The sequence below is a fragment of the Canis lupus genome, chromosome 3 (genome assembly GCF_011100685.1).
Source record: "Canis lupus familiaris isolate Mischka breed German Shepherd chromosome 3, alternate assembly UU_Cfam_GSD_1.0, whole genome shotgun sequence".
Classification (NCBI taxonomy): domain Eukaryota; kingdom Metazoa; phylum Chordata; class Mammalia; order Carnivora; family Canidae; genus Canis; species Canis lupus.
In genome coordinates this window covers 50,300,300-50,315,025 of record NC_049224.1, presented here as the reverse complement: position 1 = coordinate 50,315,025, position 14,726 = coordinate 50,300,300, and the positions used below count along the sequence as shown (strand labels likewise).

At 39.8% G+C, this 14,726-nt stretch overlaps 1 protein-coding gene across 10 annotated transcripts in view; it reads right to left on the bottom strand.

The window, feature by feature from the left end:
- AGBL1 (ATP/GTP binding protein like 1) overlaps nt 1-14,726 on the bottom strand; it is a 585,877-nt gene that overhangs the window by 539,954 nt on the left and 31,197 nt on the right. For all 10 annotated transcript variants that reach the window (XR_005357034.1, XM_038532779.1, XM_038532775.1 and 7 more), the window contains exon 11: nt 12,264-12,408. Coding sequence is in view for 9 of the 10 variants with exons in the window: in XM_038532779.1 (XP_038388707.1) it covers nt 12,264-12,408 (145 nt within the window). In the remaining variant the exon portion in view is untranslated. The remainder of the gene's footprint in view (nt 1-12,263; nt 12,409-14,726) is intronic.

The following is a 14,726-nucleotide window of genomic DNA, read 5'->3' as shown; positions in this document are numbered from 1 at the left end:
AATCACAAATAAATTTATTGTTAGTTCCAAGAACATCTCATCAACTCTTCAACAGAAAGCTACAACTGACTCTTTGATCCAAGACCTTTAGAGCTCCTCTCCTCAAGATTTTTGTCTTACAGTATCCCTCAATCTTAAACCACTGTATCGTCATCTTTACCCAATGCTAATCAAGCCCCCACATTTAAAAAAAATACATTCTCTTAAACAAGACTTTAAAGATTTAATAAATATCTTACCTTCTCCCTTCCCTCTTTGAGGTAGTATCAAGTCTCTGTCACATTCTTCCTTGCAGGTATATTAGTTTACTTTCACTGTTATAACAAATTACCACAAATTTAGTGGACAGAGGCAACACAGATTAATTGTCTTATGTTTCTGGAGGTCCAAAGTCCAAAATGGGCCTTACTGGGCAAAAGTCCAGGTGTTAGAAAAGCTGCACTCCCTCTTGGGGCTCCAGAGGATAATTTATTCCCTTGTCTTTACCAGCACCTAGAAGTCACTTGCATTCCTTGCCTCATGGTGCCTTCCTCCATCCCCAATGCCAGCAATCCCATCAATCTCACCTCTGCTTCCACAGTTACATCTCCTCCTCTGATCCTGACTCTTCTGTCTTATTCTTTCTTGTTTAAGGATCTTGTGATTTCCAAACAGGAGAACCTCTCCATCTCAAGACCCTTAACTTGATCACATCTGCAAAATCTCTTGTACCATGTAAAGGAATATCTTCACAAGTTCCAGGGATTAAGATATGAACATCATGGGTGTGGGGGGGTGGGCATTGTTCTGCCCAGCACACCAAGGTAAGCAAAAAAATTAACATCTGTCTTAGAAACAGGTTGCTCTGGTGATATTTCTGAATCAGCATTTGACACAATACTAGGTAACAGAATTAGAAGGACTGTGTCTATCCCGGATTTAAGAGGAGAATTCAACTGATACCCATGTACCGAACCAAACCTTTGTACTTCATTCTTGTGATTGTTCATTGAGCAGTGAGTATCAGATATCATTGAGATTCACTGCATGGGAGATTGGAAGGTAGTCTCACACCTCTGAGAAGATAAGGTGACTAACTAAGTATATATACACAAACACACTTAATTAAAAGGCCTATGTAGGGCAGCCTGGGTGGCTCAGAAGTTTAGTGCCACCTTCAGCCCAAGGCGTGATCCTGGAAACGTGGGATCGAGTCCCATGTCAGGTTCCCTGCATGGACCCTGCTTCTCCCTCTGTCTGTGTCTCTGCCTCTCACTGCCTCTCTCTGTCTCTCTCTGTGTCTCTCATGAATAAATAAATAAAATCTTTAAAAAAAGAAAGAAAGAAAAAGGCCTATGTAACCAGCTAGGTATGAAAGTAGAAGAAAACCCAGGGCTGATGGCTTTCCTAGGCTAGGGTTAGGTTCATCAATCATGATCACACACTTCCTTAGTCAAGTGTGACTGGGGCAAAAGGATCCATGTCTGGGAGCCCAGAGATCTTCACTAAGCCCTTTGCTGATTTCTTGCCCTATATCCTTTCTTGGGGATGAGTAAATTTTTCCCTGGGAAAGTCTAGTGTGTGTTTGCCAATCTAACTAAAATCAGCACCACTGTTCCTTATTGAGCATAGTGGGGGTTGTACTGTACAATCAGGATTATTTTTTAAAAGTAAGTATATGTGTTTGTGTGTGTAGATAAACCTACACATATACATATATGTACACATAAAAAAGTCATATGTGAGTCATACTTCTTTCTGCAATACTAGATGCCAGAGAAAAAGGAGTATGCTTAGTGTTTGAAAGTAGAAAAGATTGCTATCACTGCCTTGATTCACTGGTTAACCTAGAACTAGCCAAGTACTTGCTCACAAACACATGTGGCATACATGCTCAGATGGGCAAGAGCTCAGAAAACACATCACCTTATTTTTACTGAAAATAATAACTTGAAGACATACTTCAGCTGCCCCAAAATCAAACTAAGAAACAATATAATCGGATAGTCCAGTTAAACAAGGTTTGAGTCAACATGACTATTGAAAACATGGTTACTACATAATACAAACTTAAAATACAAATATACAAATATAAAATAATAATATAGTATATAAAGCAAATTTAAATATAATATGAACATAACAAAAATATAATATAGAAATATAATAGTGCCACTATAAAAAATACTTATGTAGGGAGAAAAACAAAGATTATCAAATCATAATATCGTCATCCGGTTCTAAAATGAAATTAAAAAGAAATGTGCAGTTACCGGTCAGAATGTCTAAAATTAACAACAAAGAAGACAACAGATGGTGAGAATGCAGGAAAAGGGGAACCCTCTTACACTGCTGGTGGGAATGCAAACTGGTACAGCTATTCTGAAAAACAGTATGGAGGTTCCTAAAAAGTTAAAAATAGAGCTACCCTACAACTCAGCAATTACACTACTAGGTATTTGTCCAAAGGATGCAAATACAGTGATTTGAGGGGGCACCTGCACCCTAATGTTTATAGCAGCAACATCCACAATAGCCAAACTATGGAAAGAGCCCAGATGTCCATCAATAGATAAATGGATAGAGAAGATGTAGTACACACACACACACACACACACACACACACACACACACATACACACACACACTGGAATATTACTCAGCCAATAAAAAGAAACCCTGCCATTTGCAATAACATGGATAGAACTTGAGGGTATTATACTAAATAAAAGTAAGCAAGAGAAAGACAAATACTGTATGATGTCACTCATATGTGGAATTTAAGAAACAAAACAGATTAACATAGGGGAAGGGAAGGAAAAATAAAATAAGATGAAAACAGAGGGAGCCAAATCATAGGAGACTCTTAACTATAGGAAACACACAGCGTTGTTGGAGGGGAGAGGGAGGGGAGGATGGGATAATTGGGTGATGGGCATTAGGGAGGCCATGTGATGTAATGAGCACTGATAAATCAATGAATTCTACCTCTAAAACTAATTATACACTGTACATTAATTAAATCGAATTTAAATTTTAAAAGTTTTAAAAGGAGAGAGAGATGCAGGGATACCTGGGTGGTGCAGTATCTGTTAGGGATCTGACTCTTGGTTTCTGCTTAGGTTCTGATCTTACAGTCACAGGATGGAGCCCTGCATCGATCTCTGAGCTCAACACAGAGTCTGCTTGAGTTTCTCCCTCCTTTTCCCTCTGCCCCACCCTGAGCACATTCATATTCTCTCTCTCTCTCTCTCTCAACCTCTCCCCCTCCCTCTCTTAAATAAATAAATAAATCTTTTTAAAAAGAGATGTGCAGGAGAAGAATAAAGTAAAACAAAACAAGAACTTTTTAAATTTACATAGACATAGTGATATTATATGATCCTTGAGAACAGAAAGGCAATATATCAAGATGACTAAGAGGGTAGGCTCTTGCGTCAAACTGCCTTGATTCAAATTTGGGCTGTGGATTCTAGAAAAGGTATGTAAATTCTGTACTTAGCCTCTTTGTGATTCAGTTTTCTTATCTTTCAAAGGGATATAAAAATACCCAATTCAGTGCTTGCTATAATTTAGCCATATACTGTGTGTGAAAAGTGCCTATCATATAGGAAACACTCAATGTTAGCTGATATTACTGATAGAGAAATATAGGCTCAAATACTTTTTTTTAAGAATAAAAAGGGAAATGCAAGTAGACTTATAAACACGAAGGGGAAAAAAATCAAAGAAAATGTGGTTGGTCCATGTTGCATAAGAAAGAGAGAAAGGAAGGAAGAAGGAAGGAAGGAAGGAACAAAGGAAGGGAGGAAGGAACAGAGGGGGGGAGGAAAGAAGTGAAGGAGGAAGAAAGGAAGTGAGAGTGAGAGAGGAAGGAAGGAAGTGAGGGAGGGAGGGAGGGAGGGAGGAAGTAAGGAAGGGAGGGAAGGAGGAAGGGAGACAGAAAGAAAAGAAAAGCAAAGAAGCATGGAAAATAGCATAAAATCAAAATGACAGAAGTAACATAAAAAATTGTTATAAGTATAAATATATTAAACAATCTTATTAAATGATGAAAACATTCAGATTCTTTTTTTAAAATCACATTGCCTATTGTATATAAGAAGTACTTTGAGAGAAAGGAAAGATAATGTGTATGAAAAGCACTCCTAAATTATCTATTTTGTTTGCCTCCACTAAAATATTTTAGGACAGAAATATTGAAACTTAAAGGATAAGCAAACATAAATTAAAGTAGGCATAGCAATCGTAATATATGACAAAGTCATATTTAAGACCAAGTACATTAAATAGGATTTAAAAATCTTATTTTGATAAAGGGCACGATTCACAATGAATATATAAAACCCATAAATCTTAAGAATCAAATAACATAGATTGAAATATACAACATAGAAACGGCAAAAGGGGGGGAATGGTACAAAGAGTGGGAGACTCTAATAAAGTGTTGAATAAATCAGTCGCACAAAAACAATGATATAGAATGTTTGAACAATATTGCTTTTATAGATAAATGTCAAACTTTGTCTTTACAGAAAACATTTTTTCTCAGATATCCATGAAACTGTAACAAAAATCAATCATATACAAGGCTTTTTAAAAATCTCCTAAGTTTTCCCCCAAGAAGTAAAAATTGTATAAACTACATTATTTGGCAACAATTAAATGAAATTAAGCATATGTAAAACTGATTTGAAATACAGCAAAAATCAAAACTTTACAGAACAGAAAAATATCCTCCTGAGGGAAGCTCATGGAAGAAATTGATGTATGAAAAGAAAAAGTCAATATTAAATCAGTGTAATTAAAGTCCTGGTAGAAGGAGCAGACATCTGGTCTCCTGGGAAAGATGGCCAAGGATAAGTATGGAAATGTCCCTTTCAGGCTGTCAGCTATGTCGCTGCCATCCCTGGTTAAAGGGGAATTTCAGAACCTTAGTTAAAGGAACAAAAACAGTCATGAATTTAGGTAGGACTCTGTGATTGTAAACAAATTATTTTAATCACTTTCGTAAGTTTCTGGGTGAAAGATGCTCCCTGTATTAGTTATTACTGAAATCCAGACTGAGTGACCCTTGCTTCACGATATTCTCAAGATTAGGCGCCCAAACTGGGAAAACACGATTCTCTTCCGCAGCATCTTACCCAAATATATTCTGTAGGACGTTACTAAGTGCTGGGGTGTGGACAGGGAGGTGAAGGGGCGGGAAATTCACAGCCACAGCACTGGGAACATGGTGAGTTAAAGAAAATGAAACTGCTTTCATGGCTACAGAGCTTTTCAGATTCTTCAATTCACCAATATGCACCATGAGCCTAGAAGAAAAACTAGCACACAGTGCTTCATGAATTTATACGACTGTTACACTCCTTTTCTTTAAAGATCTCAGGATACTGGAATGCTATAGAATATGCTTCGGAAAATGCAATCTTTGCTGAATTATTTCTATGAGGATTTTTTTTTTTCCATCAGAATCATTCATTTGACATTTCATTATGGCTACAGGGTCCCTTATGGGATGGGTGGGAGCTGTGCGAGCCTTCTTAACAGAAGCACTGGCCATCATTTTGTGATGTCACAAGGTTACAAATAGGCCATAACTCTTTGGTGTCTGATGCCAAATCAAAAAAATAAAAAATAAAACCTAGCTTTTATAAATCATATATAGAAAGCAGATTCAGTCTACTGCAGAAGTCATCAAACATAATTAAGTACAAGAGAAAAAAGTCAAAAGAAACAAACAAGAGCCTCATCGTGCCCATGAACACTGTCCTTCAAACAGATGGCAGCTACACTAGTGGTGTGCACCTCATAACATGCAGAGACGTCCAATCACTATGTCATACACCTGAAACGAATGTAACATTGTGCATCAACTCTACTCAACTAAATAAGAAAACATGCCCCCCAGCAGCAAATGTGGGAGGAAGCAAAGTTTCAAAGTTTTCTTCTACTATGAATTCTCTGTTAAAATTTTCAATTATTATATTTTTATGATTAATAATATTACAACCCAATAAATGCCTATCATATTTTAGCTTAAGTTCATTTCTGTAAACTGTACTTGTTCATGCCAACTACCTCCCTACACTCTTCAACAAAATCACTGCCCTGCTCCACCTGCCACCAAATATGCAACACCTCCATCCTTAGGGCATTATCCTGGCTCCAGACATACAGAAGACTTCCAGAAGTAACCCAATGATAAACTTCTGTGGGATTTCCTTTTTTGCAGAAATGAATCTTTGCTGTTCTCTGGAAAACAGTTTTGAGGTGAATGCTCCATCTCCATCTCGGGTCTAGCAGGGCCACGTGTAATTGGACATTGCTGGGATAAATGACGAGCAGCAGGCTTCTGAATTCACATGCAAATAACTAAGTATAACCACAGCTCCGTAGAAGCCACAGGGGCAGGATTTTTACCATAAAAATGGGAATGAGTTCAAGGCATTATGGGAGCCCCAGGGAGACTGTCGTCGTCGTCTTCTTCTTCTTCTTTTGGCATTAATCTATTTTATTTTATTTTATTTTTAATAATAAATTTATTTTTTATTGGTGTTCAATTTGCCAACATACAGAATAACACCCAGTGCTCATCCCGTCAAGTGCCCCCCTCAGTGCCCATCACCCATTCACCCCCACCCCCCGCCCTCCTCCCCTTCCATCACCCCTAGTTCGTTTCCCAGAGTTAGGAGTCTTCATGTTCTGTCTCCCTTTCTGGTGCAGACACTCTGGAAAACTGTGTGGAGGCTCCTCAAAGAGTTAAAAATAGACCTGCCCTACGACCCAGCAATTGCACTGCTGGGGATTTACCCCTAAAATACAGATGCAGTGAAATGCTGGGACACCTGCACCCCGATGTTTCTAGCAGCAATGTCCACAATAGCCAAACTGGGGAAGGAGCCTCGGTGTCCATCAAAAGATGAATGGATAAAGAAGCTGTGGTCTATGTATACAATGGAATATTACTCAGCCATTGGAAATGACAAATACCCACCATTTGCTTCGATGTGGATGGAACTGGAGGGTATTATGCTGAGTGAAATAAGTCATTCGGAGAAGGACAAACATTATATGGTCTCTTTCATTTGGGGAATATAAATAATAGTGAAAGGGAATAGAAGGGAAAGGAGACTGTCTTCTTAAAAGAAAATCCTACCTCTCCACGAAAGATGCCAGGCTGATAAGGAGGCTGCAGCCTCATGAGCACTTCTCCACAGGAGCCTGCTGCCCCCTTTCTCCTCTATCAACTACTACCTTAAAACTTCCAGAAAAGATTTCACTTGACCTTAGCAGGTTACTCCACCAATGGCTATTGATAAAGTGAGAAGCACCTGCACTTAAAATCATTTGTTTATCACTGTTATATCCTAAACTGCTATATTCTCTGTCCCCTTAATTCAGAAGAAAGCTCACCTCTAAGGAGATGGCCTATTTTATTTCTATTCCTCAGCTGTCACTTGAATACACTCATCGGAGACTGGAAGCCTTCTCATCACAAGAGAAGAACAAATGGCACCTATCAGCTAAATAAAAGCCATGGAGCATGCTGCCAGCATGTTCTAATGGGCTCTCTCAAACTAACCCAGTCTGCTAGTCTCACTCTCCCTATATTAAACAGACTTAACTTTAAGAAGGGTGAGAAATTATTCATCTCTAGGTATCTGCTCTTAGATTTGCTGATTAGAAAGAAAAGATGATGTTACTATCCTTTTTACATTAAAAATAAATGAAGTTATATCACTGACAACTTGGAAAAGAGAGTTAAAAAAAATTATTTTCATCAACCACCCTAAGACAACCGTCAGTAGCCCTTGTATTTATTTCTTTTAGTCCTTTATTCAGATTTTTTACATGATTTTAATTTTATTATAAGTTACAGAATGAATACGTTCCCATCAGCTCAATGGAGAAAATGATCACACATCATTATAAAAAAGAGAATAGGGACGCCTAGGTGGCTCAGCGGTTGGGTGTCTGTCTTCAGCTCAGGGCGTGACCCCAGGTCTGGGGATCGAGTCCCACATCGGGCTCCCTGCGAGGAGCCTGCTTCTCTCTCTGCCTGTGTCTCTGCCTCTCTCTCTCTCTCTCTCTCTCTCAAAAGTAAATAAATCTTTTTTAAAAAGAGAGAATAAATGCTCTGATCAATCTAGTATCAATCACTACATGAATACACTTGGCTAACACTTTCCATGTATCATGTAATATACCTTTCATAACAACCCATATAGTGAACATTTTCATATGTATGCTGAGCCCTTCTAAAAGATCACACAAATGACATTCTAATTTTCTCTTTTCTTTCCTTCTCCCATTCCTTTTTTCTTTCCCTATACTATACTCCATTTCATCTCTGAAGATAATGGTGGGTGCACCTGCCACCATACGTATGTATGTCTGCTGAGAAATCCTGCTCCAACTTTCAGAGCTTTATGTTCCACTAACATATGGACCCTACTTATGATCACTTTTCTTATCTCTTGCCAACTCATACAATTATAAGTTCCCAGCAAGACCCTACTTCCTTGCCCTCTAAAATGTCCATTAGAAACTTTCTTGGGGCCCCTTTTTCAACCTTTACTACTGGCCATGTAGGGACAATCCACAATATAATCCAAAGACTTTAAACAAGTATTGCTAACACTTGAACCATCATTGCAATTATTGACAGCTTGATATGGATGGTTAAAATAGAATTCCATTTGCTTGCTTCATAATTATAATAATATTATATTTCTTTCTTTTTGCTTTATTTTAATACTATAATTTGGACAATTATCCAACAGAGTTCCTGGCAAGCATCTGGAAGATATCAATTTGAAAGAACTAAATGCTAATTCTCTGATTATAAGAGAATAATAAAATTTTTAAGTTGCAAAATTGTATTCACGTTGAAAAACATCCAATCCACATGTCCTCCACTATAAAAGTGTCTGTGATTATTAAACATAATCCATATTATAGGAGATTTACAAATTGTGAATTCCACATAGAAATGTATTTTCCACCCCTCAGCATCACCCTCCAAGTAACTTGCAGTTAATTCTGCCCTTGGGGTATCATTCACATTTATTTTATCACTGATCTGTTGGAAGAAAAACTGCTTCTCCTTAGGACATGTCCAAAAATAAAAAGAAGTAGTGTGTACAATGGAATGTACTCATTGCATCCAGGATGGAAGAGATTTTTAAGAGAAGTCATAGAGGCAATTATAGTCTTAAACATAGAAAGAACAAAGACTATGCATCACTGGAAATGTAAAATCCAAAACGGACTATATACATCTTTCATTTTCAAGTAACCAATATCTGTTCTGCTCATTTAGGAGAAACAAAAACATATTCCTTGTCCTTTGTCTCTTTTTCATTAACTCTCCAAACTTCCTTGGTGGGAAGAGATTCCTACTCGACAAACTAAGTAAAGAGGCAGTAAGCATTGATTCACCAGATCTCTCCCTCCCTCTTGTGGATACCAGGGAACACAGAGGGGAGGAAACACCTCTTTTCTCATATTTTTTTGTCCCTCCTCAAGGCAAAATTATCCCCCCACACACTGACTCTACTGACTCCCAAGTTCTTTGTTGATTGGAAATTTTAGACCCTGTGGTCTGACAAGAGCACAAAAGGTAAGTGGATCCCAGAGGCATAAGCTGTGATGGACAGTAGCTATGACAACTTTAGCCCACTATTTTAGAGGCACATGCAGCCATCCACCAAGCTCTGTGGTTGTATAATCTCTGATAGTTGGCTGAAGTCATCCACCTGTGGTGTTTATCCGTAATACTGAGTGCCACAGATATGGAGGTTCAGCTGGATAGTGTTCCCCAAAGACAACCTCATTCTTTTCTTTGCTTTAATTGTTTATCTAAATTAAATTTAGTTAACCTATAGTATATTATTAGTTTCAGGGGTAAATTTAGTGATTCATCAGTTGCATGTAACACCTAGTGCTCATTACATCACATACCCTCCTTAATGCCCATCACCTAGTTACCCTTCTCCAGACCCACCTCCCATCCAGCCACTGTCAGTTTGTTTCCTAGAGTTAAGAATATACAATGGAATATTACTTGGCCATCAAAAAGAATGAAATCTTGCCATTTGCAACAATGTGAATGGAGCTAGATGATATGACGCTAAGTGAAATCAGTCAGTGAGAGAAAGACAAATACTGTAAGATTTCACTCATAGCTGGAATTTAAGAAACGGAACAGATGAGCACAGGGGAATGGAAAAAAAATAAGATAAGCACAGAGAGGGAGCCAAACACAATCCCGTTCATACCCCTGGATGCACTGATTGATTCTTGCAGGGTGCCTGCAAGTTGTTTCAAAGTCTGAAACTTTTTCAGCCAGGGCTTGACTGCATCTGGCTTCTTTCTTTAAGTTTCAGGTTTTGAAACTGCTTGTAGGTACTTCACAAGAACCTGGCAAAGCATCCCAGGATAAGAATGGGACTGTGTTTGGAGAACAACACTATCCTGCTGAACCACATCCATGGCACTCAGTGTTACAGATAAAAACCATGGGTTGATGACTTGAACCCAACCCAATCAGACATTATACAATCATGTAACTTGATGCTACAAGTACCTATAAGAGTAGACTGCAGCTATAGTAGCTACTGTATATCACAGCAGGCAAGAACACTGATCTGATCCCAGGGCAGAACTTCTTCTGAATTTTTTTCTACAGAAGAATAGAAAGGGTGGTACTTCAAAGGCTGGTGCTCTGTTCCCTGCTTGGCCACTAGCTAGATGCAAGGTTCTAGTCCTCAGTGTTTGCATCTGTAAATGATGAGGGTGAATCAATTTCCCTAATCCCTCTGAGCTCTAAAGTTTTATACTCTCTACCACTGAGAATCACATCAGTGTCTAAGATATTCCAACACGTGAAAAGAACAGAGTCCTGGACCCATGGATCCTTCCCCCAGTGGAAAGGCAAAATACACACACAAAGAGGAGTTTCCCTTCCCCGGTTGACTTTCCACATGTGGTGCTTCTCGAACAAGACAATAAAGGCAGCTGTTGAAGGGGATCATGAATCTTGCCTGCTCTAGGTCCCTAGAGGCAAAAAGCATGTTTTATGGCATAGCTCATGATGCACATTTGTTGGATTAACTTTTTGAGATTTCTAACTGTGATACACAAATAATACTAGTTGTGTATCTTTTGCAATCTGGAAAAGAGTTTAAAAAAAAAAAAAAAAACCACCTCTCTTTAGGCAAGACAGCATATGGGGAGTGGGGCAGATGCACTTTCCTGAAGCAGTTAGCCAAGTGGTTTCAGATATGCCTTCTCAATGGAGAAAAACTTTCATTTATACCTGAATATTCCTTTTGAAGGCAAGGGACATTCTTGGTTATTACCTTTTCCCACTCCTTATCACAGACTTACAATGAAGATGCTCATCCTTCGGGCTAAGTGAGAGAGACACTCACGCATATAGCGCATATTATTATAAATATGCTAATAACATTTTGCATTAACACAGAGGATGACAGTGCTTTACAGAAGATACTTCTAGCTCATTCATCCTCAGGATAGTCATGAAATAGCTAGGAGGAAAGGGATAGTTTGCCAACTTTTCCAAATGACAGAGAACTGCACGGTGTAATCAGTTTGCTCAAATTCATCCAGTGAGGTATTTGCAGGGCCTGAGAGAACACCAGAATGCTAACTTCAGGCTTGGACTGGCTGACTCCATACCCTTCTCCAGAATAGACAGAGGCCCTTGTTTGCAGTGGTTCAGTGTTTACTTATTCCACTCCTCTAGCACACCCTGGATCCTTCTAGCACCTTCCATCTGAGGCCATGAGAAACAATGCTGAGAAAAGCTGAAGTGGATGCCTGCTCATGGGCTTCTGATTCACTCCCTCAATGGGGCAATGCACTTCAAATCTGCCTCTTGGCTGACCTTCGATTTTTACCGCCATTTCAACTACAGAATCTCACTCCAATCTCATGACTTCATGTTTAAGCTTGAGGGGTACTTAAAGACAGAGCCTCTACAAAATGGCTCCACCTTCTCCTCCACTTGACCTGCCAATTGCAGAGCACTGCATGCCACTTGGGCCTTCAGAACACCCCTGGTCATGACCCTGCTCTGTCCACAGCAGCAGCTCACACCCACAGAAAGCCACCACATTGGTAATAGCAAAGCCTGGCTCCCTTAGGAAGGCCACAGTTCCCCACCAGGATGTCAGGGTCTCCTGGCCGTTTCCAGGGAAGCCCCGAAGAGCCCGTTCAGCCTGGCCAGGGTGATGACACTGTCCAGAGGACATTACCATGAGGGCTGTGTAGGTGTACGGATAGTGGTAGGCCAGGTAGCAGGCATCCTCACTGTGCGGAAAGGTGACCACAAAGGTGAGGGTGTAAAAACACTTCTCGGATGCTCCCCCCGCAATGGCTGCACTCTGGCGATAATGATTTCTAAAAGAGAAAGGAGAATGGAGAATGAGAGAGAGGTCCCATATGCTCTAAACCTGCCATGTTATATACACCAGCAAAATGACCTTCATCTGAAACTCTATGTGGGTGAAATTTAGAAAACAGGGAAACTGTCAGGTCATGAGCCAAACTAGTAACATTTAGGCAGGTCCATCTGTCTCCCTTTTTTTTTTTTTTTTTTTTGTGAGAGAAAAAGAGAGCACATGCAAGCAGGGGGAAGGGGGAGAGGGAGAGAGAGAATCTCAAACAGGCTCCATGCTAGGCTCTGATGCAGAGCTCAATTCCATGACCCTGAGATCACGAACTGAACTCAAGAGTCAGATGTTCAAGTGACTGAGCCACCCAGGTGCCCCAGGTCCACCTGTCTCCTAACTGTGGCGTACATACCATGAGCCTCTCTTTGCTGTGTCTGTGTATGAAGCCTACAGAGTCACTGAGCTAGAAACCAGTCAGACACGTGAATAATTCTGTGTAACCTAAGATGCAATTGCAGACATATACTTTATTACCAAATGTAGCTTCCTCCAGCCCCTGCTTCTCCCCAGACACTGTAAAATCTTCCTTTCCCTCCTGCCTGTCAAGTGGCTTTGTTAGTAATCACTACTACTGCATATTGATTTCCAAGTTGACACTTAACCCATGTCACCTTATGTTATCATTGCAACAACCCATTGTGTGGGTAAAGGAACAAAATCTCAGAAAAATTAATTTGTCAAAGGTCATAAGGCTAAAAAACATGGCCAGTATGGGACTCGAACCCAGACCTGTCATTCTGCAAAGCCTTTGTTCTTTCCACTATATAATACTTGCTTCTCAAAGGAATACATTTGTCACCCCAAATGTGGTTCAGCTTCTTATAGCTTCAGAGTGCACATTTTCCTTTGTCAAAGATGAAGAACCAATTTTGATACTTCAGAGAACAGTATCAAAGTAAATTGCACCCAGAAGTACATTCCGAGCAATATTTTCCCCACACGCTGCCAGTTATGCCCGTGCCTTGCCTGTCAATGCCGTGGCAGCTGTGCAGGCTTTCCTGAGAAATGTTATCATCAAGACTGCATTATGATGCAAAATACACGCGGACACCAAAAGATGTAATTCCACCTTTGAACATTTACAATGCTAGCTTACTTGTTTGTGGTGTTTTGGGGTTTTATTGGGGGAAAAGGGTGGGGGAGAGGGAAGAAATAGCAGGTAATGAATCTCTGTTCTTACAAAATGTAAAAAAATACAGATTATTCTTTTCTGCCTTTTGCTACCAGGTACATGCCACCCCCCCACCAAAGCAAAAACCAACCAACCAACCAAACAAACAAACAAACAAAAAATCAGGCAAGCAATAAAGGAAGAAACAGAAAAATACTGTCTTGTTTCTTGTGGTTTTGTGGTTTTTCAATATTAATAAAGCTAAGAATGGCAGTCCTACAAACTATGGTCTGACACATTTCCCCTGCCTCAGCTACTGCCAACACAGCACCCTGGGGCCCTGGTCATTCTAGGGAGAGAGGGATATCCCCTAACAATGTAAGCCCCAAGTGATTCTCCCTGTCACTTTTTAGATCACATTAATAGGACCCATTTCCTTTGTGACTCCAGTGCTAGAAACTTCAAAAAAGCATCTTCACCCATAGTGCCATCTGGCTTTTGATACCTAATTGGGTCTACTTTCTCCATATTTCCCCAAAGTTCCGTACTTTCTTTAGAGCTAAGGCTCTGGTTATTAGAAAGTATGTAAAGAAACAGATGGCAGCTCAGAAAGCATGCAAGCCACATCTGCTCTACCTTTTATTCTATTTCTGATTTCACTCATAAAAGGCTCCATTACGAATGCTCATCCAGTTTACACCTACCTCAACAGGTACTGGGCAATTATACTACTCTACAATGATGACCCAAGTGAAATAAAATGAGCCAGTCAAAATGGTCAAGACGTTGAGAACCAATCAAAGTGTGCAAGAGCACTTCACCTGTAAACATACACGTGGGAGCACACACATGTGCACATCCTATATATGCATAGTCATGAAGGTAAAGGCAGGTGGAAACATATACCTAGTACCTCTGCATCACCAAGTTCTTCACCCACAGAGTGGACACAGAGTCCTCATCTTTCCTCAGGTATAAAAGATTTCCCTGGGGGCCTGTGGGGGTGCTCTCCTTTGACACTTCCCACTATACCATTAAGTACACCAAAGTAACATTATGGGGACATTTCCCATCAGCAAATTCAGCCTTACCCCACCAACCATCAGAATGAGTGAGAAATGAAGAGAAAGCAAGAATGTGAAATCCCCATCCTG